General features: G+C 41.8%; 1 protein-coding gene across 2 annotated transcripts; it reads left to right on the top strand.

Annotated features, from left to right (window-relative positions):
• Window positions 1-1,634: 1,634 nt before the first annotated feature.
• Window positions 1,635-25,714, top strand: C7H16orf87 (chromosome 7 C16orf87 homolog). 2 transcript variants are annotated; one of them, XM_072117214.1, is made up of 5 exons: window positions 1,645-1,848; window positions 10,246-10,342; window positions 10,536-10,718; window positions 11,761-11,874; window positions 25,214-25,714. In XM_072117214.1, exons 1-5 carry the CDS (start codon window positions 1,783-1,785, stop codon window positions 25,330-25,332), a joined length of 579 nt encoding a protein of 192 aa, XP_071973315.1. In that variant the 5' UTR covers window positions 1,645-1,782; the 3' UTR covers window positions 25,333-25,714. The 2 variants fall into 2 exon arrangements, with proteins under 2 accessions (XP_071973314.1, XP_071973315.1); XM_072117213.1 differs by lacking the exon at window positions 11,761-11,874 and having other exon boundaries at window positions 1,635-1,848; window positions 25,214-25,708.
• Window positions 25,715-25,975: the final 261 nt, after the last annotated feature.

The raw sequence follows: 25,975 nt of genomic DNA, 5'->3' as shown, positions 1-25,975 counted from the left end.
CCCCCCATGGACCCATATAATACCTCCTAATGCAACATTAATTTTATCCTCCCTTTACATTTAGTTTTCCTCTTTTATTTATCTCCCCAAACATACATACATAATACTATCTGTACTCCTACCCCCACCCCTTCTCACACGGTGTGGCCTCCTGTCCTCTATACTCCTGTACCTGTGTCCTCCAGCCTCCTCCAGTCCTCCTCCTGTGGCCCTCTGTCCTCCAGCCTTCTCCTGTGGTCGCCTATCTTCCAGCCTCCTCCTGTGGCCCCTTGTCCTCCAGCCTCCCCCTCCTGTCCTCCAGCCCCTCTGTTCTCCAGTCTCCCCCTGTGGTCTCTATTCCTCCAGGATGCTCCTGTAGCCCCATCCTCCAGCCTTCTCCTGTCCTCCATCCTCCTCTTCTTGTGGCCTCCTGTCCTCCATCCTCCTCCTGTCCTTTATCCTTCTCCTGTGTCCTCCACCTGTGGCCTGTCCTCCAGCCTTCTCCGGTCCTCTAGTCTTCTCCTGTAGCCCCTGTCTTCCAGCCTCCTCCTGTGGCCCCATGTCCTCCAGCCTCCTCCTGAGGCCCCCAGTCCTCCTCCTGTAGCCCCATCCTCCAGCCTTCTCCCGTGGCCCCCTGTATTCCAGCCTCCAACTGTGGCATCATGTCCTCCAGCTTTCCCCTCCTATGCTCCAGCCTCCCCCTGTTGCCTCCTGTCCTCTAGTTTCCTCATGTGTCCCCCAGCCTCCTCTTGTAGCCCCATCTCCTGCCTTCACCTGTCGTCCATCCTTCTCTTCCTGTGGTTTTCTGTCCTCCAGTCCTTTAGCCTCCTCTTGTGGCCTCCAGTCCTCCAGCCTCTTCCTGTAGCCTCCTGTCCTCCAGCCTCCTCCTGTGGCCTCCAGTCCTCCTCCCGTAGCCCCATCCTTCGGCCTTCTCCTATCCTCCAGCCTCCTCCGTCCTCCAGTCCCGCCGAATCTGGGATGGTTGGGAGATATGTTACTGGGGCGTGGAGCGGGCTTCTGTTCTTTGGCTTCAGTGCCACACACGTGCATATCGCCACAACAGAAGTGCAACTATGAGGCACAGGTAGGAGGGACAGCAGACTACTGGGGTATGGAGTAGACTTTGCTCCAACAGCATGGAGAGGCTACTCCAAGCCCCAGTAGCCTCTGTCAAAAACTTGAGTATAAGTTAGTTAAAGTGTACATAAGGTTAGAAAGTATTACAGGATTAGACTGCTCACCCCTCTCCTCTCCATAAAGAAGCGGAGTGGCCAGATGAAAAAGGCGTCAATGTGGACTGATATCAATTCCCAAATGGTGACCCTCACTCCTATTGTTCCATATCCGGACTGTTTGTGCTCTATAATGTAATATTATATTTGTATATATCCCCTGTGATTTGTAAAGTGCTGCAGAATTTGATGGTGCTATATAAAGATTATTATTATGAAATGGTGCCTCTCAATGAGGCCTTCACACATGGCTTCAACAAATCTTTATTAACACAATTTATGCCAGTGCTGCCCATTGAAGCCAATCAGATTCCAGCTTCCGTATTAGCTATTTCAGGTAGGTTGTGAAAATAAAGCTGCAAGCTAATTGGTTGATGACAGGAAACACAGATCATCTTGATTACACACTAGATGTGGTTTGAATGACTTGCAGAATTCTACGCCCATTCCATCCACCCACTGTGTTAGATCCAATCCTGACCGGACGTCAGACGTCATCAACTTGTGCGCGTCCACGACAGGCGGGGAAAACGGGGGGCGAGCGTCGTGGACGCGCCCTGCGAGAGGGAGCATGTCCACGGCCAGAGCCAAGAAAGTGAAGATGGCCACCAAGTCCTGCCCGCAGTGCGACCAACAGGTGAGGGCAGCCCACCGCTCCAGAGGTGCCCACAGCTCGGCTCCTGCCCTCTCACCTTGCCTGCAGGGGGTGGGCGCTGCAGCACTAGCTGTCTATTATTATATATCCGGCTCTAATGGGGCAGGCAGCCGGTATTCTGTAATATCCTCTTATGGAAATATTATATTATGTACAGACCAATATTTTTACTATTGTCTGCGCTGCAGGGGTTTGAGGATGTAATCTGTCTACCACAACCCTAATATTATGTACCTTTTATCTTAACACTTTCTATATTTGTGTAGCAATATATTATTTAGGTAGCCAATATATTAATATTTTGGTTATATTTGTATTTTTTTCAATTATTACATAGTCATGTACTATGTTTTATAGTGGCCCAGTGTCATCTAGCTATTTATTTTCTATATTTATATTAGATCTGTGTATTTATATTTCTGTGTGTTGGACATATTTATATTATTACATTGTAGTTACAGTAATACATATAATGTACATAATAACTGTTAAAATGATGCCATGGAATTCAGGTGATGGGGATATCAGTTCTCATACAGGAAACATTATCCTGGAATAAAGGGGTCGAGTTTCGGAGGTCATTGTTGTGGGGGTTCACTTACATATTTAGAATGTGTTGATTTATTGTAGGGTTTTTTTGTTTTTTTTTTTAGTATGGAGACTGGTAGAGAACTTCTGAATGTATTGATCTTTTAGATGTTATACTGTGGCCACAGCCCATTTACAGAATGTATCAATGTTTATCATATCTTTTTCTTCTGTTTTTTAACATTTTGTGTTATCCCTTTGATGCCAGTGCTGGAGTGAAATAAGTCCTTCATAGAAAATTCTTCATGGATTGGGGCAGTTCACTCTCATGATATGGCTTGTGTAGTGCTGAGTGGCCTCCTCCATGTGCTGTGGGGGCTGAGATCAGATTTCAGGTTTTTGCACTGAGAGAACAGTTAATAATTACTGTAAAGAGTATTTGCCTGGAGGAGTCATAGTGAAGAGTGGAAGTAAGAAGAGCTGTGTGGGGAGGGAGGGGTTAACACCATGTGTTGTGTTACATAGGGGAAGCATGTCTAGGCCTGGTTTAGTTCATGGGCTACAAACTGCATAGGAATTGTATGGACAGGAAGGGTTGCTGTATTATTTTATTGTAAATCAGGCTATTCATTTCTTGGTAGTCCAGAATATGCACTTTTATAAAAACATATTTTAATTTTACAAAAGGGGCTAATTATTCCACTAATATTTTATATGCTGCCACCATTTACATTTATTTGGTAAAATAACTGGTTTGTGGTTCATGGTACTACCACCACAAAGCTTTTATCCAGTGATAATATTTATTCCAGTGCTCTGCTGTTTTGAGGTATTTGTGATCATCACTCCCAATTTAGAGTGTGATGCTGAACCATAGGGCATTGAGATAATGGACTATTACTGTATACTACACCTAATGGGCTTCCTGTATGATAACTAGTATAGAAATTATATAAAGGAGCACCTCCTAGAAAATAAGATCCCACTGTGCCCAAAAATGACTGCTGCCAACATGACTGCTTAGTGTCTACAGTCACCTTGTTATTCATAAACAATTATATATGTTACATTTAAAGGGACACTTCTGCCAAAAACACTCCATATTCTCCATTATATCATTGTGTCAATCTGTAACCTGTTTTTTTTTTCTTCTTGCCACTATAATCGCTGATCTATTCCATCTAGCTGGTTGCTTAGCAGCAGTGGAAATCTGCTTCTGATTACAAGTTTTTTGTACTTGAGTCTATAGAGAGCTAGTGTCGTTCAACAATAATAATAATCTCTATTTATTTAGCGCCAACATATTGCGTAGAACAAATCATAGGGGACATATACAAATAAAATAAAGCGTAACAGACCACAAACGTTCTTGTGGAGTGAGGTCCCTGCTCGCAACAGCTTACAGTCCATGAGAAGAGGTAAAAAGCTTATATAATGATCCTGCCATTCCTCATAAGGGAATATATTATAAAATAATTGGAGGTGCTGCTGCTTGACCCAGTTATAAGCTGTCATCTTATATACAAAGTCCAAAGTGAATGGGACTACAGAGAAGCCTGGAGCTGGTGATCCACAGTATCAAACGCTGCTGAGAGATCCAGAAAAATGAGCAGAGAATAGTCATCTATGGATTTAGCAGAGAGAAGATCGTTGGAGACTTTAGTAAGGGCAGTTTCAGTAGAGTGCATAGAGCGGAAACCAGGCTGTAGGGGGTCAAGGAGGGAGTTATCTGAGAGTAAAATGGGAAAAGTCGAGAATAGAACAGGCGTGCCAGGAGTTTGGAGATGAAAGGGAGGTTAGAAACTGGTCTGTAGTTAGTAGCATTGGATGGGTCCAGTGAAGGTTTCTTTAGTAATGGGGTAATTACAGAATGGTTGAAAGATGAGGGAAAGGCACCTGAAGAGAGAGGGTGAAGATTTCAGTCAGGTGAGGAGTGACAACTGGGGAGTGGGACTGTATGAGATGTGAGAGGATGGGGTCACTGATGCAGGTAGTGGGGCGAGCAGAAGAAAGGAGCCTGCAGAGGGTGGTATAGAGGAGGCAGAGCATATCACAGGAATTTTTTTCCTTTGAATATTGTATAGGCCTTGCACTTGGTCATGGACATATTATTCTGGACAAAATGTGGCCTATTGATTTGATTGAGGGCTGAAACACGGCCATTAAAATAAAAATCTCATTTCAATATTCAGTGGTGGGTGTTCCCATTTCTATCCTGAGTTCAGTGATGAAGTCCCATTCCGGCAGGCCACAATCACAGGCCTCCAGTCACAGGCTTCAGCAATGACATTGGCACAAATGGCATTCGGTATGGTGTGTCAAAGGTCTACGGTTGGCTACAGCAGTCGGCTTCCTAAACAGCTGGGAAAAGTAAACTAAAATGGCGAGTATATTTTTATTATTTTTTATTTTTCATCCCTTCTCCCGTACACTATTAATAATACAAATAAGATAAAATAAACTGAACACCTTGAAAGTTATAGAACCCTTTTTGTTGAGATATATTTGTACATGGAGAGCACAGCATTTATCCTGCTTCTCTCTATGTTCCTGGTTTAGTGTAAGAACTTGTTACATTTTTTCCACAGCTCTGGAATTTATTCCATTTGCTGAGTTTGTTATCCAAGATGTGTGTTTAGTTCTGATCCTCGGCCTGCATTCCAAGAAATGACACTCTTCATTGTGTGCGGAGTTAAACCACCGGGCAGGCGCTGGTTTTCCACCAGCACATTTATATAAGCAGTATATGAGACTCCCCATACATCCCTTAAAGTAGACGGGTAATTGATGATCTGCCCCATAAGGTGTGTATTGCAACTTAGCATTTACTAAAATTGATTTTACTGCTTTTTTCCAGCTGGAAGTTGTAAAGGTTATTGTTCTGAAACATGCACATGGTATTGGGCAGATAGGGAAAGTACATACAGTATTTAAGTGGGAATGTTTGTACTAAACATCCCCAAAACACAGGCTTCCACTGTATGACCTAAAGAACACATCTTTCATAGATGACATGTGACTTGGAGCCTTTGCTCTCTGACCCACTTAGTTTGCTTCTTATCTCCACCCGGATTGCTGTGTAGCTATTGTGCTCTGGAAATTTACACCAGGCTATATCTGACCCCTCAGCTTTAGGTTTTTATGTTCCAGATACCCTGCAAAGTAAACTTGCTTCAGTTTACCATTTGTATATAGGACTGCAAGTATTCTTGAAATCCAATGAGATAAAAACCATAACATTTTTCGTTACATTAAAATTTACAGCAAAAAAACTACTTTTGCCTAACTCTGCACTAAGCAAAAATAAGCAATTCTCTAATTTACTATAATTAGCTATCTGTAGCTGAGATCTTACCTTTCCCTTTCCCTTTCCCTTTACTTTACCATTTGCCATGCGGTCGAGTTGCCATGGGAAACCATATAGTACAGCTAGAGACAACAGGACGCTTGTTGAGGGGGGCTGTAGGATGCGCTTAACCCCTTAGTGACCTGTGATGTAATAGTACGTCACATGTTACCTGGCAAGGTTTGGAGAGGGCTCACAGGGTATTGAAGCAAAAATCCACCAGTAACGCCCGCGATTGGTGCTAGCACTCATCACGGGTTTTTACACTGCCTTCGCCACGGGCGCCGCCATCTTGGTATAAATCAGGTAGCGGCGATCTGGTAACATGACAGCCTTGGGTCATACCAAGTCGAAAATGCAACTGTTTCCCATTTTGAAAAATATTTAAAAAATCAATAAAAAGTGATCCAAAGACTGTACAGTCCTAAAAATCGAAGCATTGAAAATGTCATCAAAATTTGCAAAAAAACGACACCACTCTGTACACCGAAGTTATAAAAAAGTTATTAGCGCCAGAAGATGGCAAAATGAAGCATTTTATTTTTGCAGAGGAGCTTTTAATTTTTGTAAATGTATGAAAGCACTATAAAACCTATATAAATTTGGTATCTCCATGATCGTAACGATCCAAAAGCTAGAGTAGACATGTCATTTGGCGTGCGCAGTGAAAGTCGTAAAATCCTAGACCACAAGAAAATGGCGCAAATGCGGCTTTTTGACTCCTTTCACTGCATTAAATACCATCACTATGAAGTGCAATTTGTTATGCAGAAAACAAGCCCTCACACAGCTCTTTACATGGAAAAATAAAGTTATAGATTCTTGAAGTTGGCCAGGGAAAAATGGAAATTCGAAAACAAAAAATGACTTTGGGTTAAGAGCGGTCAATTACAAACATGATGTCCTGTTCTGGCTTCATTGCCCTGAGCTGATGTCACAACCTGGAAGTGCCCACCCACATCAGGAATAGTTGAATCTGAATCTAATGTTAAATATACCAGATGTATCTCAAGCTAGGAAGAAGCCAACAGCATTTGACAGGCATCATTGGAATTGTTATCAATGGTTCTCTCCAGCTGTACTAAATATTTTTTGTCAGTAGTTTTACAGTTACACTTTAAAGGGACAATGTCACCAGGTTTTACCCCATTGAACGTCTAGGCTCCTCAGGTAGGGTATGAAGTGTCCTTTCTAGAAATTGCCCATTTACAAATGACAAAAATGTGCTTCTAAATTTATATGAAATGAGCTGGGAAAAGTCATGTTTGGCCTGAGCTGATTCAAGTGATGGGGAGGGTGGTCAGTGTCACTTTAGATGACTCATCAGTTCTATGGTACCTAGAATAATGCATTTGGTGTCATATTAAAGGGGTTTTCCCAGGGAGCAAGTTAGGCCCTATCCTGCTAAGGCCCAACTTTCTGATTGGTGGGAGTCTTTGTGATGGGACCTCCATGGATAACGAGAACGGGTGTCCAATGTACCCTTCGTAGCACCACCATGATGGCCGGAGCAGCTGGTTGCAATTCGCTGGCTGTCCCGTTAATCTCAATGGAGCTGTATGCCGAGCGCCATAATCATTGAATACTTCATTCTTTGAAGTGGATCGCCATATACATTGTACAGCAGATGTGCTTGCAATCAAAACATTCACTTGAATGAAACTAAGCTACAAACTTACAAGTGGCACTAATTGGAGTGTTGCGGACGCCTTTAAATATCTGATGGTGGGAGTACCAGCAGTCGGATCCCTCCATTGTAAAATTGATGGCCTATCCATAGGTAAAAAGAATTTTGGAATACCCTTTTAAAATCTGCACTTCAGGTCCCTCTTGCACAGCTATTTTAAAACCGTGTGTATATGAGATTTATTAGTCACATTTACCTTGGCTGAAAATCATCATCTGGACACCTTGCAGAGGTGATATCTGCATTTTTTCTCTTTCCTCAATACTCGTAAAGAAAACCCTACTCATCTCAGTGTCTTTGCCCGGCTTTGTCCCATGGGACAATAGCATGAGCACACAATATGCAATAGTTAGCAATTCCTGTGAGAGGCTTGGCCTGAGCCTGGGGGAATGCTGTGTCTTCTAGATGACACCTTGTTTTAACTATTCAGCTGCTGAGATGTCTTGTGATAATCACAGGTCATCTTTATTTTTGGGCATATGGCTCATGAATGTTTGCGCTTAGAAGGCATCATGTACTTACCGTATATTACTGTAGGTACAGTCGGGATCATGCATACCTGCTGGTGCAGGAGGTTTGGCACCTTCAGTCTGCACTCCCTTTTGGCTTATTCTTTGTGTTTTTAAGATACATTTCACACTCTGTTTTACTTGAAAAGGAAAGGATTGAAAGGAAGTTGAAACAACTTGTTACTTTTATCAAGTACTTGTTCGGTACTGAACTAACAATCGGTGGGAGCCTGGATTATCTGGTCTGCCAGTGCTTTGCAAGACATACTTGCATATTACAAGCAGATTTTCATAATACAAGTATAATGTGAGCCCTTCCCACCCCCTGCTTTACTGTGCCCCCCTCTCTCACAAAATTGTATAACAATAATAATGTAGAAGAAATAAAGGTGCTAGTTGTACTAAACATAAATATTTTTGTGGTGTGAAACAAAAATCATCTGGGTTTTAATGATTTTCTATGGGAAAACTTGCTTTGATAGAAGAGTGATTTGGATTACAAGTATGTTACCGGAAAAAATTATGCTCCTAATCCAGGTTTCCACTGTATATATCTGGGTTTTATTGGCAGTCACATTTGATGCCAAATAGATTATAACTGTTCCCATATCAGAAATAAGTTTTACCTTAAGATTTTCCAAATATAAAAAGTTTGTTTGCTTTTTAGCAGACTGGGAAAATATTCAATATAGGAATGTTGGAAATTGACCATTTTCCCTGAGCATCATAGTTAGGGCTGTATTGTGTGGCCATTTCACACAGTCTATTTAATTGTGGGGTCCATTTGTCATCCAGATCATTCCTGGTGCTCTTCACAGCTCTTGGCTTGTCCCAGCTGCCCCTTGGCTGGATGCCCCCTCTCGGGGGGAGGAGGGGGGTATAAATTGCACAGTTGGTAATTTTATTACTGTGCCAGTGGAAAGTTTCCTACTAAATGGAAATACCGTACTCTTAATAAACCATTCAGCATGGTACACCCTGCAAGCTGCCGTCTCTGGTTAGCAATATCTATACATAAAATACTAGGCCTACCGAGTATACGGATGCTGGTGGTTGTCATGAATATCAGTAAATATGACATTGGAAGACAAAGATAGAAAAAAATTTATATTATTCATTGACTTATTTGCTAAATATGAGTTATGCTGCAACTGTTCTCAGGGGGGAAGCTGGTGGGTTTATACAGAAGTCTCTTGCATGTCTATTATTTTATGTTTTCTCCACATACAACAGTAGCATGGATAGTTTGGATCTACCTGTACAGTCCTAAATGGAGATGATCTTTGCTTGTCCTGCTTTAGAATGCTTTTACAGTTCCTGGGACAGATACTCTGCTATAGTTTTGCCCTTCTCTGGGGAGTTCCTCTGGGTTCCCTGGATTATGTTCTTACATGATTGCCAAATAAGACACACACAAGGAACAGTTTACCTCCTTAAATTCCACCCAGAGCCTTTCCAAGCTGGAGGGCTTTTTTTGGGCCTGGACCCCTCTACTACCCTGACCATGGAGGATATTCTAGCCGTGGAAAGTGGTGCAGAGGTTATATTTTGATTTCATGGTGAATGCCGCAATGTGTATTTGATTTACACCACTTGGCACCTCTGTGTCTGATCTATGCTTCAAGTGCCAGTATTCCAGCAGCTCTGAGTGTCGTCCTTTCAAAGTATTTCACACGGCGGCATTAAATGCAATAATAAATAGATCAGTGCTCATGGCTGTTATTTTAATGGGCTGTTTGCAGGGGCGTTGCTAGGGTGGTAAACGATCCAGGGCACGGCCACAATGCATGTGTATCACACTTTCAGTAATGCCCACTCCTGTATATAACCTCCTGACATATGGTTGTGACAATAACAACTTTACTGAGGGTATATACAGTTACAGAAACCACAGGAGAAATTCCTACTTGTTACATCCAGTGACTGCAGGTGACGTGTCCTCCATCTTCTCCATTAGGCATCACCACGTCTTATGTTCCTCATTGTCCCTGTAGCTTGGTTCTCTCAGAGTGTAATCCTGCTGCTGCCCCTAACAATCTCCCCCCAATACTGTAAGGCTGCGTTCACACATTTGTCTTGCTTTTAAACAAAACCAGGTGCGTGTTACCCATCACACTTGTTTCACTGGAAAACATATGACCTCAAACCAAGGCCTGCCCTAGTGCCATGTGTGAACGTGCCCCAAGAAATGTGCCCCACACAGTTTATAACAAATTGTAAAACTGAGATGTAAACTGCCCCCTTGCCCAGTAGAAAAGTATCACTACAGTCTTCCATGTGTTATTTAAACTTTCTTATGTGTCTTCCAGGTTCCTGTAGCCTGCAAGTCTTGCCCTTGTGGATATATTTTCATCAGTAGAAAACTTCTACACGGCAGACAGACAGACCGAGTGCCCCCCACCTCAGGTATGTGTCAGGTGCTTGACTTCCACCATCAGTGCAGATTAGACATTTTACCACACAGCCAGATGTGGCATTTGAGGGGATACTTTTTCATCTGTGAACCTTTCTGGTTTCTGAATGGGAGGGACAGAATATTTACTTTTAATAATAAAACTGCATTAAAATTTGGGAAACCCAACTTCTTCTCTTCATTCAGAAAATCGATCTGATCCTAAGAGACGGCGAACTGAGCGAATCAAGAGGGAAAGAGCAAACTACACAGTCAGTAAAGACTTGGAGAACAGGAGGAGGTCCCGATCAAATAGCCAGTCAGACCCTATACGCCGAGGCAGGGGACGGCCAAAGACAGTGGGCACCAAAAAGCAAGAGGAAGAAAAAGGTAAATGGTTCATTAAAAGTGATTTACTTGTGGTAAATAAAAACTTCACCATGGTCATTATGACATTTTTTTTCCTCCATAATGATTTTATTTCTTTCATTTATAACGTCCTTTTTTTTTTGTAGCCTCGAGGAAACATTTAGACACCAATCTTTAATAAAGAAAATAAATTTCACGGGTTGATAAGCTTTGAAAAAGGCTGAATTAATATTCCCCCTTGTTCAAATGAAAAATACCTCTGTATATGTTTATAAAAGTTCTTGATGTGACCTCCATAGGAGTCTGGAGGTTATCCTTTTTGTTGTAGGATGTAACATCAGTGCTGCTTTTTTGCCAGTTCATGATCATAGTATGCTGGGTGTTTGCCTGTATCCTGCAAAATATGAGATAAACTGTAAGTGCACTGAATGCAGCTTTGGATGTGAACAGATTGCTCTGGAGAAATAATCTGAATTTGTAGGAACATATTTGTAGAGTGGGTGTCACACAGTGGTTTCCAGATAAACACTTGCAAATTCAATGTTGTTTTTGATCACTTGCTCAAATAGCATTGTGGTGACGTTCACCGCTGGATATATGCAGGTAAGGGCCTCCCTATCATCACACTCCCAGCCTCCTAATGCTTATTCACTGTCCTTACTCTTTGCAGCCTAACACTTACTAAACACAGCTTTTATGGCCCAACCACCCCTCTAAAGTGAAATAAGTGATACGTTTTGGGTAGTGCAGGATAACAACCAAGGGGGATTTTTTTTTTCCCAGAATAAGATCTGTAGTTGTCGTTATCCATGTCTTAAAGGGGTTGTCCACTTTCAGCAAATATTTGATATGGTTGTTATGGGGGCCCTTAAAGCAAGACCTCAAGCAGAAAGTATGTTGGAAAATTGTTTAACTTTTCCTTGCACAAATCATATCAAATATTAACACTCCTTTTTGGTAGGAATCTCTTATGCTTTTGTCTAATCTTGCATCCCCATCACCACCACATGTCATCTTCTCCCTTCATGCTGCTTAACCCTAACCCATTAGTCTTGCTCGGCAGCGGGGAGGAGCAGTAAGGACTCTGGATCTGAAGGGTCAACAGCAAGATACGCAGAAGATGTGAGAGTACAGCGGGGAGACAGAGGAAGCAGGAGGCAACAGTGGATTGGTGAAGGTAATGTAATGGCTTGTAAGCAATTGTATTGAGTTGGCAATTGCTCGGAAAAGCACTTGGGTTTTTTTTGTGGTGATTGTAGACTTTTGCAGAAAATAATTGCATTCACTACCGTGTACAAAAACGACCGTATTTACGGGCAGAATATGTTACTATTCATTCCTATTGGCAATACAGTCATGCATAGAATGACTGTATTTGTCACTGTACTGTAACATATGTGAGCATATTGCAGCAAAGGCTTACCGGTAACACCCGTGATACCCGTGGTATCCATGGTAGCCTATTTCGTTTTAACCCCTTCATTACAATGTGCTGATTGTAATGAATGAGGAAAATCCCCATATACTGCCATACTGTAGTATGGCAGTATATGGTAGGATCGATCAGACAACCTAGGGTTAAAGTACCCTAGGGAGTCTGAAAAATAGTATAAATAAAAAAAAGTAAAAAAAAAAAAAAAAATAATAAAAAAACCTAAAATTTCAAATCGCCCCCCTTTCCCTAGAACTGACATAAATATAAATAAACAGTAAAAATCATAAACGCATTAGGTATCGACGCGTCCGAAAATGCCCGATCTATCAAAATATGATAACGGTTTTTCAATGCGTTTAACCCCGTAACGGAAAATGGCGCCCAAAGTCGAAAATGGCACTTTTTTGCCATTTTGAAAAATATAAAAAAATCTATAAAAAGTGATCAAAAGGTCGTACAGTCCTAAAAAGGATATCATTGAAAATATTATCAAATTTCGCAAAAAATTACACCACCCACAGTTCCGTACACCAAAGTATAAAAAAGTTATTAGTGCAAATGCGTTTTTTCACCATTTTCATTGCATTTGGAATTTTTTTCCCGCTTCTGAGTACATGGCATGGAATATTTAATAAAATAAAAATTTAAGGTACAGTATGGTAACATTTACAGTAAAATGGATGATGGTAATGTTGTTGTTGTATGCCTTATGTTTATGAGCGACAGTTTTCCTGCTATATACCTGCATGTCATAAGAATTTAAATTAAAAAAAGGACCATGTTAAATTCAAATCTGTTTTTTTTTTAATTTTTACCGGTGTTTTGTATGCGTTGGAAAAGGGGTAGTCTTATACGGCGAATATATCTTAAACTCTATATTTTAAACAGGAAAGTAGGGGGGTCGTCTTATGCGCCGGAATGTACGGTAAATACAGAACTGGAGAAATCACACATGTGAATGCAGCCTAAAAGGGATTTTCCTACAAAACAAGTAAGGCCCTATTCATAGGATAGGACCTAATTTGCGGATTGGTTGGTTTTTCGGTGATGAAATCATCCAGATCCAGACAGAACGGGAGGGGGGGGGGGCTCCGATGGGGTCTGAGGCACCTCCGTTAGACCCCTCATCACTCCCTGAGATGAACGGAACAGACGGCCGCATATGTCCGTACTGCTCCATTCATCTCTATGGAGCTGACATAGATTGCCGAGCGCCGCAGTAGGCAATTTCCTTCAGCTCCATAGAGATAAATTGGACATGCACCCGTGTCTGCTTTTCTCATCTTGGGGAGCGACTAGGGGTCCAACGGAGGTAACTCGGACCCCATTGGCCCCCCTACCCGCGTACTTGTGACCAGTGGGGGTTTCATAACGATGGATAGGGCCTAACTTGTTCGGTGGAAAAAAAACCTATAACTCCTTAGCGCTCTGCGCCGTAGCTGTACTGCGCTGAGTCCTGCGAATAGCGCTCAGCGCAGTACAGCTACTGCGCAGAGACGATGCCGGTTCAGCGCTGTACAGCAGCCGAACCGGCATCGTTAGCCGTGGGATTTCAGCGGTAATCTACCGCTGACATCCCCGGCTAACACCCGCGGTCGGAGTGGGCTCCGATCGCGGGTGTTTAACCCGTTAAATGCAGGTTAAATTTAACATGCCTTCTGGGGGTCTTTACCCCACGATCGCCCCCCCCCCCCCCCCCGCACCGTTTTCGGGGGGGGGGGGGGGGGGTGATCGCTGTTTTGGCTCCTCTGGGTTCCGATCGGGACCCCAGAGAAGCCTGAAGGCATTGCCTTTAAGATGGCGTCTGTGACGTCATCTTAAAGGCAAAGTGTCAGCCTATGCATTTGCGTAGGCTGGCACTGCTAATACCCTGCAATACATTAGTATTGCAGAGTATTATCAAGAACAAGCAATCAGATGATTGCTTGTTCATATCCCATGGTGGATCATGTAAAAAAATTTAAAAAATAATGTTTTTCAATAAAAAATTACTTTATAAATCACTAAAAATGCCCATAAGCCTCAAAACATATAAAGAGACATATAACGCTCAAAAAAGTCTAAATCATAACACAAACCCCACATATATAGTATCACCGCGTCCGTAACAATCCATAGAATAAAACTAAATAACTATTGAACCCATATGATGAACGCCGTAAAAAAAAAAGTTAAAAACCCGCCAAAAATTATGATTTTTACCTATTATATCCCACTAAAAATGCAATAAAAAGTGCAACAATATCATTCTGGAGTACATATGTTTTGTTGATCAAAGAACAACATGTTCCGCAAAAAACAAGCCATCAACCAGCTCTGTAGCCAAAAATGTAACAATGTTATGCCACTTGGAAGACGGCAAAGCAAAAATGATAGATTTTTCCCCACATTAGGGTTTTATTTGGCAAATTTTGTAAAACATAAGAAAAAATATTCATGTCTGGTATCCCCGTAATCGTATCGACCCATAGAATAAAGATAACAGGATTATTAGACTATACGGTGAACACGAAAAAAAAAAAGTAAAAAATCCAGTACAGAATTGATGCTTTTCTACTCATGACCTCAAAAAAAGTTCCTAAATTTTCAACAATAGGTGATACCAACCCCAAAATGGCAACACTGGAAAAAGCATCTCGTCCCGCAAAAAAAATGCCGTCATATGGCCCAAATAACGGAAAAGCAAAAATGTTATAGCCTTCAAAAGGGGGCAACGAGAATACTAAAATCCTGGCAGCTGCAGGGTGCTCCTTCCCTTCTGCGCCTCGCTGTGCCCCCATAACACAAGTAACGGCCACGTGTGGGGGGTCGCTGCACTCAGGAGAAATTGTAGAACTAATTTTATGTCGAGTTTTCTCTTTTTATCTTTTGGAAATGTGTAAATTTTAGGGCTAAATGAACGTATAACCGACAAAATTTCTAAATTTCACCGCCATTTTGATTCAATTACTATGAAGATCTCAAGGGGTTAACAATCTTTGTAAATGCTGTTTCTGATAGTTTGAGGGGTGCAGATTTGAAAATGGGTTGGTTATATAGGGGGTTTTGTTGCTAAATATGTAAAATTTGATTTCAAACAGTATTTATCCCCAAAATAGTCAATTCCGAAAATACGGAAAATCACTATTCGATTTGTAGGCCGCGTGACGTCAAAATAAATTATCCAAACATTTCAGAAATTATGATAATGTAAAGTAGACAAATGGGAAATGTTATTCTGCAAGTTATTTAGGTGGTAAATCTATCTGCCTCAAAACGGTGAAAACGGTGATTTTGAATTTCGAAAATGGCAAATTTTTCTAAAAATTCATCATTTTTTTTTTCTTTGTAAATAAACGCAAAACTTATCAGCCAAAATTTACCACTAAAATGAAGTACAACATGTGGGGAAAAAACTATCTCAGAATCGCTTTGATAAGTAACAGTGTTCAAAAGTTATAACCATATAAAGAGACGCAGGTCAGAATCTAAAAAATGGGACTGAGCCTTAAGCTGTAAAATGGCTGCGTCCTTAAGGGGTTAAGGCTAAACATCAATGCTGACACTAAACTCCATTAGCTTGGATAGGGGAGCTGTTATATGGGTAATGGATACAAAAATAAACTTGTATTGCTCTCCAGAGGGCTAGGTAGAGAAAATCATGAGCTACCACAAGTCTAGTCTTGTCACCCTGCAAAACACCCCCTGAGTCCTCCTGGACTCATGTCATTGGGGATGTTGGAATTTTCTAACAAAGGAAAAGTTCAGCTCACCCTACTCCACAAAAATTCTGTGCTCGGATGAGAATCCAGAAGCCAGAGAAAAGCAAGGAAGTCCAGCTTTTTAGAATTCTATTTTTAAAACCGCACTTGTTTCACACTGATGTGCATAGGAACGACACTGCGTTTTAGGAAGATATGTGTTCGTCACGGTCTCACAGCAAAATGATTATAAGATCACACAAATCTTATAAATGGTTATAATCTTGTAAGACATTAAAAACAGTCTTGTCTTACAATTTTATGTCCTGTTTATACAATGGGTTTATAGTATGTTTGAGCGTCAACCTGATTGTTTCTTGCAAGTGTTTGTATATTATATTTATACGCACAAAGTTAGAATGTATGTAATACACATTTATATGTTGGGAATCATTGTGTCACATCCATGAATGGTGATCTTATCATATTTAAGGGCAGAAAACGGAGAACCCTGTTTCCATCACCCTGCAGTTATTGGAATTATGGATACACGTAAAACTGCCTGTTCTACAGTTTCCGCAACTCGCATGGAGGTGAACTGGAGTTTTAGGAATAGTATAGCAAACTATGCGGTATCTTTAACTTTAGGAATTAGGAATTGAGGAAATGGTGCAGCTCCTCATGCTGTGTCATTTCTGTAACTCCTCCTGTAAATTCATCTTTACTGGAGTAATGCAATTCTGACCACCACAGCATGGTGAAGACGGGGGTAGAGAGTGAACCAGAGATGGGAATACCCTTTTAGGGTGGAAATATATGGGGATGTCATGATACAGGAGGCTGCATCTTAATAACACATTTTCATGATCATGAATCAGTAACAAAATAATAATTTTGTAATGAACTATCGTCAAAATGTGTTAATTGGAAAAGGCTGACCGTGTTGTGACCGTACCCGTAGATATTTCCACCCTGAAGGACATCATATGATTATTCTTTAATGTGTTGTTTCTTTTTTTACCCTACAGTGTATACTTTACTACCCCTATTCTTATTTCATACATGAATAGTGCAGGTAATAATAGTTACCTGTGTTGTGATAAACTTTCCCCTTGTACACATTTGCACAGATAGCACATAGATGGAGGAGTTTTCTGTTTCTAATAACATGGATAGTATTTCACTTGATGACATATCTTTACAAATCTGGATTATCAAATATTATTTATGTCTTTCCCCTGTGTTCAGACTTCAGATACATTGATCACTGCATGGAAGGAAAAAGGGGGAAAACCAGACCAAGAAAATTTTTTATTTTAATAAAATATATTACACAGTTTACTATTACCTGCAGTACTGATTTCTGAAATACAATAATGGCTTTAAATGTTTACAGTTTCTGTAGGTTGCTGCAGGTCTGGTATGAGTTGTATCATATATATATATATATCTCTCTAATCACATCCAGATCTGCATTTAAAATATCTGGTTTCTGCAATGCCAAAAAGCAGCAATCAGGTCACAAGACTGCAAGGTTACGCACATTTTTGGAATTGTAATGGGCAGAAAGGTACAGAATTGGAAGGTGTGCTTGTTATATCCAGAGCTAGGTGAAGGTATATCACAAGGGGGCCTATTCATACTAGCATATGTAACTGTTGTGTTTACAGTGAACTGGATAAGGACCCCATTGTAGCCAATGGGGCTATTTTCACTGCTCCTTTTTTACACCTGGGCCACTATCCATGATCAACATGCACTCTTCACGTGGGTCTGATTCTGTTATCTATTGTAATGAACTGTCTGCCTTGTACTGCAAACAATAAAAAAAAAAATAAGCAGTAGGGTATATAAGTAATGTCTGAAAAGGCCTTAAAGGGGTATTTCCATCTGGGCATTCACATTTAATTTCATTCATTTGCCATATGTAAAAGTTTCTTCAATTGGATGTTATTAAAAAAAAATGTTCTTGTGTGAACATAATGTTTTCATAAATGTTGCCCCTTAGAAACAAGATAGCTTCCTTGGATATGACCACCTCACATTTTGGCAGCGGTGGCCAGACATGAGCAGTTGAGTCCTGTTTGACCACCTGGCTTCAGCTTTCATTACCACAAGACGGCTGTTAGACATGCAGTAATTTTCGGACATACATTTTGTACAATCCCCCCAGCAGAGGTGGTCATATCCAAGGACGCATAGTTGTTTCTAAGGAGCCATATGACTACATTTATGATAAATTATCTTCAGAAATGTAAAATATTTTTTTTAGTAACATCTAATTTAAAAAAATGTGTGTGTGTGTAATAATTTATTTATTTATTAGTGGCAGATTAATGAAACGGAATGGGAATGCCCAGACGAGAATATCCCTTTAAAGAGGACTTTCACCACCTCACACATGTACAGATTATCATACCATCCTGTAGGGGCGGCTACACAGATTCAGGGGCACTTTGAATTTTCCTTCTAACCCCCAGGGTTGCGGAGACATCATTCCCAGTGTCTGACCATTTTAATCAGTGTTTGGTCAGAGAGGAGGAGCTGGGGCTGGAGCTGGAGGTGTGTATTATGCTAATCTTCTCTCATACTGTCAATCAGTGGCCGGCAATGTCAGAGAAGCTGTTATGAATATTGAGCTGTGAGTTTTTCTAATAGCTGTGTTCACACACATTCTGCTCATATTCTCTTGACATTGTGTTAACATAATCACAATGTTTTGTCAGTTTTGCTTGCGGTTGCATTTACGCAGCGTTTGCGTCATGCTTCCCTTGCTTTTGCGCCACGGTTACACTTATGCGGCGTTTGCAGCACGTTTCCGAGGCGTTTGCGTCACATTTATGCGTTTCCGAGGCTTTTGCGCTTATGCTGCGTTTGCGTCACGTTTGCGCTTATGCTGCGTTTGCGTCACGTTTGCGCTTATGCTGCGTTTGTGTCACGTTTGCGCTTATGCTGCGTTTGCGGCACGTTTGCACTTATGCTGCGTTTGCGTCACGTTTGCGCTTATGCTGCGTTTGCGGGACGTTTGCGCTTATGCTGCGTTTGCGCCACGTTTGCGCTTATGCTGCGTTTGCGCCACGTTTGCGCTTATGCTGCGTTTGCGGCACGTTTGCGCTTATGCTGCGTTTGCGGCACGTTTGCGCTTATGCTGCGTTTGCGGCACGTTTGCGCTTATGCTGCGTTTGCGGCACGTTTGCGCTTATGCTGCGTTTGCGGCACGTTTGCGCTTACGCTGCGTTTGCGGCACGTTTGCGCTTATGCTGCGTTTGCGTCACGTTTGCGCTTATGCTGCGTTTGCGGCACGTTTGCGCTTATGCTGCGTTTGCGGCACGTTTGCGCTTATGCTGGCGTTTGCATCATGGATATGCTTAAACAGCGTTTGCGTCACGCTTGCGCGCCGTTTGCGTCACGCTTGCGCGCCGTTTGCGTCACGCGTGCGCGCCGTTTGCAGCACGCGTGCGCGCCGTTTGCAGCACGCGTGCGCGCCGTTTGCGTCACATTTACGCTTACACGTCGCTTGCGTCACGTTTGCGTTTATGCAGCCTTTGCGGCACGTTTGCGTTTATGCAGCCTTTGCGGCACGTTTGCGTTTATGCAGCCTTTGCGGCACGTTTGCGTTTATGCAGCATTTGCGGCACGTTTGCGTTTATGCAGCATTTGCGGCACGTTTGCGCTTATGCAGCATTTGCGGCACGTTTGCGCTTATGCAGCATTTGCGTTATGCTTATGCAGCATTTGCATCATGTTTATGCGCCGTTTGCATCACGTTTGCGTTTTTGCGGCACGTTTGCGCTTTTGCGAGGTATGCGTCATGGATACGCTTACACGGTGTTTGTGTTATGCTTATGCAGCATTTGCATCATGTTTACGCACCGTTTACGAGGCGTTTGCGGCACGTTTGCACTTATGCAACCCTTGCTGCATGTTTGCGCTTTTGCGGCACGTTTGCGCTTTTGCGAGGTTTGCGTCATGGATACGCTTACACGGTGTTTGTGTTATGCTTATGCAGCATTTGCATCATGTTTACGCACCGTTTACGAGGCGTTTGCGGCACGTTTGCACTTATGCAACCCTTGCTGCATGTTTGCGCTTTTGCGGCACGTTTGCGCTTTTGCGAGGTTTGCGTCATGGATACACTTACACGGTGTTTGTGTTATGCTTATGCAGCATTTGCATCATGTTTACGCATCGTTTACGGCACGTTTGCACTTATGCAACCCTTGCTGCACGTTTGGGCTTATGCGGCCCGTTTTGGGCTTATGCGGCCCTTGCGGCCCGTTCACGCGCCGTTTGTATCACGTTTACTCTTATGTGGCGTTTGCATCACATTTATGAGGCCTTTAGATACACATAGAGAAATTACATCTCACCACTGACAGTATGAGAGAAGATTAGCATAAGACACGCCCCCAGCTCCAGCCCCGGCTCCTCCCCTCTGACCAAACACAGATTATAATGGTCACATCTCGGGACTAATAACTCTGCAACCGTGGGGGCTAGAAGGAAAATTCAAAGTGTCTGTGAATCTATGTAGCAGCCCCTACAGCAGTGGTGGCGAACCTATGGCACGGGTGCCAGGGGTGGCACTTTGAGCCCTCACTGTGGGCACCCAGACCATCACCCAGCACAAAGGTCACCATTCACAACTCAAGACCTCCTCCTGCTGTCAAAGGAATCCCAAGAAGTGCCATGTTCAGTGCTGTTTTAAAGTGAAGTGCAGGAGGACCAAGGATGTGCGACAGAGCTGGATTATTATTGTAGTCCCTTCTCCAGACCTGTAATTCATCCTGTTAACTCCTTTTGGACCGCCCGCTGACTTTAGACGTCAGCGGGCGCAGGTCCGGAGTCTGCAGCGACGTCTTTAGACGTCGCTGCAGTTTCTGCTGCTCCCGCGCTAATCGCGGGAGCAGGACCCGGTCTCCGGGTGTCAGAGGCACCCGGAGACCCTAGGGAGAAGGGAGATGCGGTTCTTTACCGCTTCTCCCTTCTCCGATCCTCCCTGCATCGCGCTGAATGAGCGCGATGCATAGAGGATCTGAGCGGCGCTGCAGCCGGCAGGCGTGGTGGGGCAGGCGTTGCGTGGTGGGGCAGGCGTTGTTCTGCGTAGGTTGTGTACTACCCCCACCATGTCCCAGAAGTCATACACTGACTTGGAGGTATATAATTATATGGCCTCCGATATGGAGTCTGCTAGTGGGGACGAGTGTGGGGACATTTTGTTTGTGTACCTCTTCCTCATAAAGCGACTCTGAGGAACCCCCGAGAAGGCACTTTCGTAGTAGTGCTGAAGTGCCTAGATACAAGGACAAGAGAGAGGTTGCATAATGATTCTTGGGGCGTTTATCTCCCGTGGCAGGAGCTGGGCACAAGATGACATAATAGATATTTTGTACTATCCATTATGCATCATCCTTGGGGTTAAAATGCTCACTACACCCCTAGATTAATTCATGGAGGGATGTCGTTTTTAAATAGGGTCAGTTCTCAGGGGTTCCTACTGTACTGATCCCTGAGGGCATCTACAAATGTTTTATGGTGCCAAAAAAAATGTAAATGTACTCCAAATGCCATTGTCTTCCGAGCCCTGCCCTGTCTCCATCTTTGTAGATTATTGGCATGTACCCGGGAGAACCTGCATGATGATTTTTGGGGTGTTTGCCTCCAGTTGCATGAATTGGGTAAAATACTTTTGACACTACAATTACAAACATAGAGAAATTGCAAAGCAAATTTTACTCCACACCGTTCAATTTGTGTTACATTTGAGCCAGGATCTTATGGGTTAAAATGCTCATACAACCCTAAATAAATTCTTTGAGGGTTGCTCTTTCCTAAAATGGGGTTTCTATTGTACTGGTACCTCAGGGGCACCCCAACACCAGTCTAGTGAAACGGGTGCTCCAAAAGCTAGATTTTGCTTGTCCCTTCTCCGGCCTGCCGTGTCCCCAGCCTGTAGACTATTGCTACACATGGGGCATTGCCATACCCGAAGTAACCCACTGAATGATTTTTGGGGTGTTTATCCACAGTGGGATGAGTTGGGCTGAATACATTTCTTCCTACTTTGGCACATTTGAGAAAACAATGCAATTTTTACACTGCCCCCATAATTTTGTATTACATTTGACCCAGCATCTCAGGGGTTGAAATGTTCATACAACCCTAGATAAATTCTTTGAAGGCTGCCCTTTCCTAAAATGGGGTCACTACTTGGGGGTTTCTGGTGTTGGGGTGTACCAGTACAATAGTCTAGTGACAAGGGTGCTCCAAAAGCAAAATTTCGCTCCTTCCCTTCTCAGCCCTGCCGTGTGCCCAGCCTGTAAATTTTTGCCACATGTGTGGTATTGCCGTACTCGGAACAACCCAAAGAATTATTTTTGGGGTGTTTGTCTGAAGTGACATGAGTTGGACACAGTAAATTAGGTGCTAAAATGACATTTTTGAGATAAAAATGCAATTTTTAATATGCACCATTTACTTTGCATTAAATTTTGACCATCATGTTGGGGGTTAAAATGCTTACCACACCCCAAGATAAATTCTTTGAGGGGTGTAGTTTCTAAAATGGTATACTTTCTTGGGGGTTTCTATAGCACTGGTACCTCACGGGCCCTGCGAACATGACATGACCCTCGAAATCCAAACGTGTGAAAGCGGAGCTGCAGAAGCAAAATTTCGCTCCTTCCCTTCTCAGCCCTGCCGTTTGCCCAGCCTGTCAATTTTTGGCACATGTGTGGTATTGCCGTACTCGGGACAACCCAAAGAATGATTTTTGGGGTGTTTGTCTAAAGTGGCATGGGTTGGGCACAGTATATTAGGTGCTAAAATTACATTTTTGAGATAAAAACGCAATTTTTAATATGCACCATTTACTTTGCATTAAATTTTGACCATCATGTTGGAGGTTAAAATGCTCGACACAACCCCAGATAAATTCTTTGAGGGGTCTAGTTTCCAAAATTGTATAATTTCTCAGGGGTTTCTATTGCACTGGTACCTCACGGACCCTGCAAACATGACATGGCACTCCAAATCCAGACAGGTGAAAATGGAGCTTCAAAAGCAAAATTTTGCTCCTTCCCTTCTCATCCCTGCTGTGTGCCCAGTCTGTCAATTTTTGGCACATGTGTGGTATTGCCGTACTCGGGACGACCCACAGAATGATTTTTGGGGTGTTTGTCTAAAGTGGCATGGGTGGGATACAATATATTAGGCAGTAATATTACATTTTTGAGATAAAAACACATTTTTTACTCTGCACCATTTACTTTGCATTAGATTTTGGCCAGCATGTTGGGGGTTAAAATGCTCACCTCCAACCCCAGATAAGTCTTTGAGGGGTGTAGTTTCCAAAATGGTATAATTTCTCGGGGGTTTCTATTGCACTGGTAACTCACGGGCTCTGCGAACATGACATGGCACTCTAAATCCAAATGTGTAAAAACGGAGCTGCAAAAGCTAAATTTCGCTCCTTCCCTTCTCAGCCCTGCTGTGTGCCCAGCCTGTCAATTATTGCCACATATGTGGTATTGCCGTACTCGGGACAACCTGCAGAATGATTTTTGGGGTGTTTGTCTAAAGTGGCATGGGTTGGGCACAATATATTAGGCACTAAAATGACATTTTGAGATAAAAATGCATCTTTCACTCTGCACAATTTACTTTGCATTAGATTTTGGCCAGCATGTTGGGGGTAAAAATGCTCACCCCCAACCCCAGATAAATTCTTTGAGGGGTCTAGTTTCCTAAATGGGACATCTTTAGGAGTTTTCTATTATACTGTTACTTCAGGGGCTCTTCAAGTACACTGTGGCACCACAAAACATTTGTAGTCAAATTGGCCTTCCAAAAACCCAATGGTACAAACTCTGTTCTGGACATCACTGTGCAGTGAAACAGCAGCTGACATCCACATGTCTGGTATTACCATACTCGGAAGAAGCAGGGCAACAATTTTGGGATGTATATTTACCTCAATTTCCTTCTGAATTTGTCCATTTTAGGGCTAAATGAAAATAATCTTATTCAAAAATTGAAATTTCTAAATTTCCAATCCATTTTTGTTTGCTTCCAGAGAAACATTTAAAGGGTTAACAGACTTCTCAAATGCTGATTTGAAAAGTTTGAGATGTTAGGTTCATAAAATGGTGTTACTTGTGGGGGTGTATAGTACATAAGCCTTTATAGGGCACTTCCAAACTGAATTGGTCACAAAAAATTTAGCATTTTTCAAATCTCTTGAAAATCTGAGAAGTTGCAACTAAAACTTGAAACCTTCTCAGATCCGTAAAAAAAATGGAAATGTAAAACAAATTATGGAAATAAGAATAAGACCAATGGCAAAAGGTTTCTACAAAAAACATGTGTGTTATGACTTTTTGTCTAAAAAGTATAACATTTGAAATTTGAAAATTGTCATTTTTTTTCAAATTTTTCCTAAATTATAGCATTTTTACCCCCCAAAAAAGAAACTGATCACCGAAATGATAATACTAACATAAACTACAATATCTCTCGAGAAAACAATCTCAAAATCACAAGGATATCTTAAAGTGTTGAAAAGTTATTACCACAGGAAGAGAAACTGGTCAAATTTTAAGAAAAAGTCTGAGCATTAACTTAAAAACCGGCTGCGTCATTAAGGAGTTAAGGGGACCTTAGAGGGAAACTACAATAATAATCTCAATTTCTCCTTCTTTCTACTGTAATGGTGTCCTCAGGTTGCCAATATGTTTGAAACCTGTGAGTTAATTTAAATTGGCATTCAGCACTTAGTGAAAAATATGTGGCTTTTTCTTGTAGTTTCGGCACTCACTCCCTAAAAGGTTCGCCATCACTGCCCTACAGAATGGTATGCTAATCTCCATATAAGTGAGGTGGTGAAAGGTCTTCTTTAAATGTGTTATAATATGTTATATGCCCCATATTAGTCTTATTTGTACCTGTCACTATAAACCATACTCCATTTATTCTACTTATTGTCTGGTTTATTTTGTATATGTTGCTTTATTTACATTTAACTATGTATTTTGCTTCAGCATCCTCTACCTATACCTGTGTATCACCTGATACATTTGTTAGCTGCAGCTTGGGCAAGACAGATTTAGGAAAGACTTTCAAGAAAATATCCCTTTGGGAGAAAGAGGATACTTAAAGGGCAGATGAGTGGAAAAGGAAACTTTTTTTTTCTAATCTGATATACTACAAAGATTCTTATATGTGCCTGTACTTAAACTAGATTTTCTTTTTTTGAAAAGGTAACTTCGGCTATTACAAATTGTCTCTCTCAAAGAAACCCAACTTGTCCTATGGTGGTGTCCCTGGAAACTCTTACTGACAGGTGCCAACATGGTTGTGTGTAAGTTGCCTCATATCAAATTCCTTTTTTTTTTTTCTTGCAGAAAAACAAGAGAAGGAGGTGGATATGTACGCCAACCTTTCAGATGAAAAGGCTTTTGTGTTTTCAGTGGCACTGGCAGAGATAAACAGAAAAATCTTAAATCAGCGACTCATTCTATGACCGTGGAGAGTATCACTACCACCACTGCTATTGAATCCATGTGACTGTCAATACCAAAACCCAGACCTCTGTGTCTACAGGAAACGATTCAAGGACAACCCTGCACTAAAGACTTTTATGGGTTTTTGTGTTTATTTTTTGGTAGAGCAATATTCTAATATTTTACATGTCAGCTGTTTTGTTTTCCTTCTTTTTTAACATGGTGATTTTATGCTGTTTTAGAAGATTCATCCAGGCAGAATGCATATATTTAAATGCTTGATATAAATAAAGAAAATATATATTGCAATTTTATAAATTAAACAAAGTGTCTGACAAATGTACAGTTTATATACCCTTTATATATTAAACAGGTGCTCTCATCACAGCAAAGGCTCGTTTTTTTTTTTCTCTCTAATATCTTCAAATTTAAAGGGAAATGCAATTGACTACACTTCAAGGAGGCATTCTTGCCTCCTGAGGGACCGGAAACTAAAAAGCTCAACAATTGACCCCTCCTCATATCTTCACTTGTTTTCTGTCTAATTGGATTGGCCAGCACTAGGGGTTCATCTCGTCAGTCTCCTTAAAGGAGTTTCTCCACAAAAGAAAACTCACATTTCTATCTCCTAGTGATGTTAACACAATAAAGATCATGTTAACC

The sequence above is a fragment of the Engystomops pustulosus genome, chromosome 7 (genome assembly GCF_040894005.1).
Source record: "Engystomops pustulosus chromosome 7, aEngPut4.maternal, whole genome shotgun sequence".
Taxonomy (NCBI): domain Eukaryota; kingdom Metazoa; phylum Chordata; class Amphibia; order Anura; family Leptodactylidae; genus Engystomops; species Engystomops pustulosus.
Note: the sequence above shows the minus strand (reverse complement) of the source record. Positions and strands in the feature narration are given on the sequence as shown.

Bases quoted from the DNA above. Each gene is read 5' to 3' on its own strand.
- C7H16orf87 (XM_072117214.1), top strand. From the start codon at position 1,783: ATGTCCACGGCCAGAGCCAAGAAAGTGAAGATGGCCACCAAGTCCTGC. The intron at 1,849-10,245 runs GTGAGGGCAGCC...TGTGTCTTCCAG, and splicing joins GCCCGCAGTGCGACCAACAG to GTTCCTGTAGCCTGCAAGTC. The intron at 10,719-11,760 runs GTAAATGGTTCA...CTTGCTCGGCAG, and splicing joins AAAGCAAGAGGAAGAAAAAG to CGGGGAGGAGCAGTAAGGAC.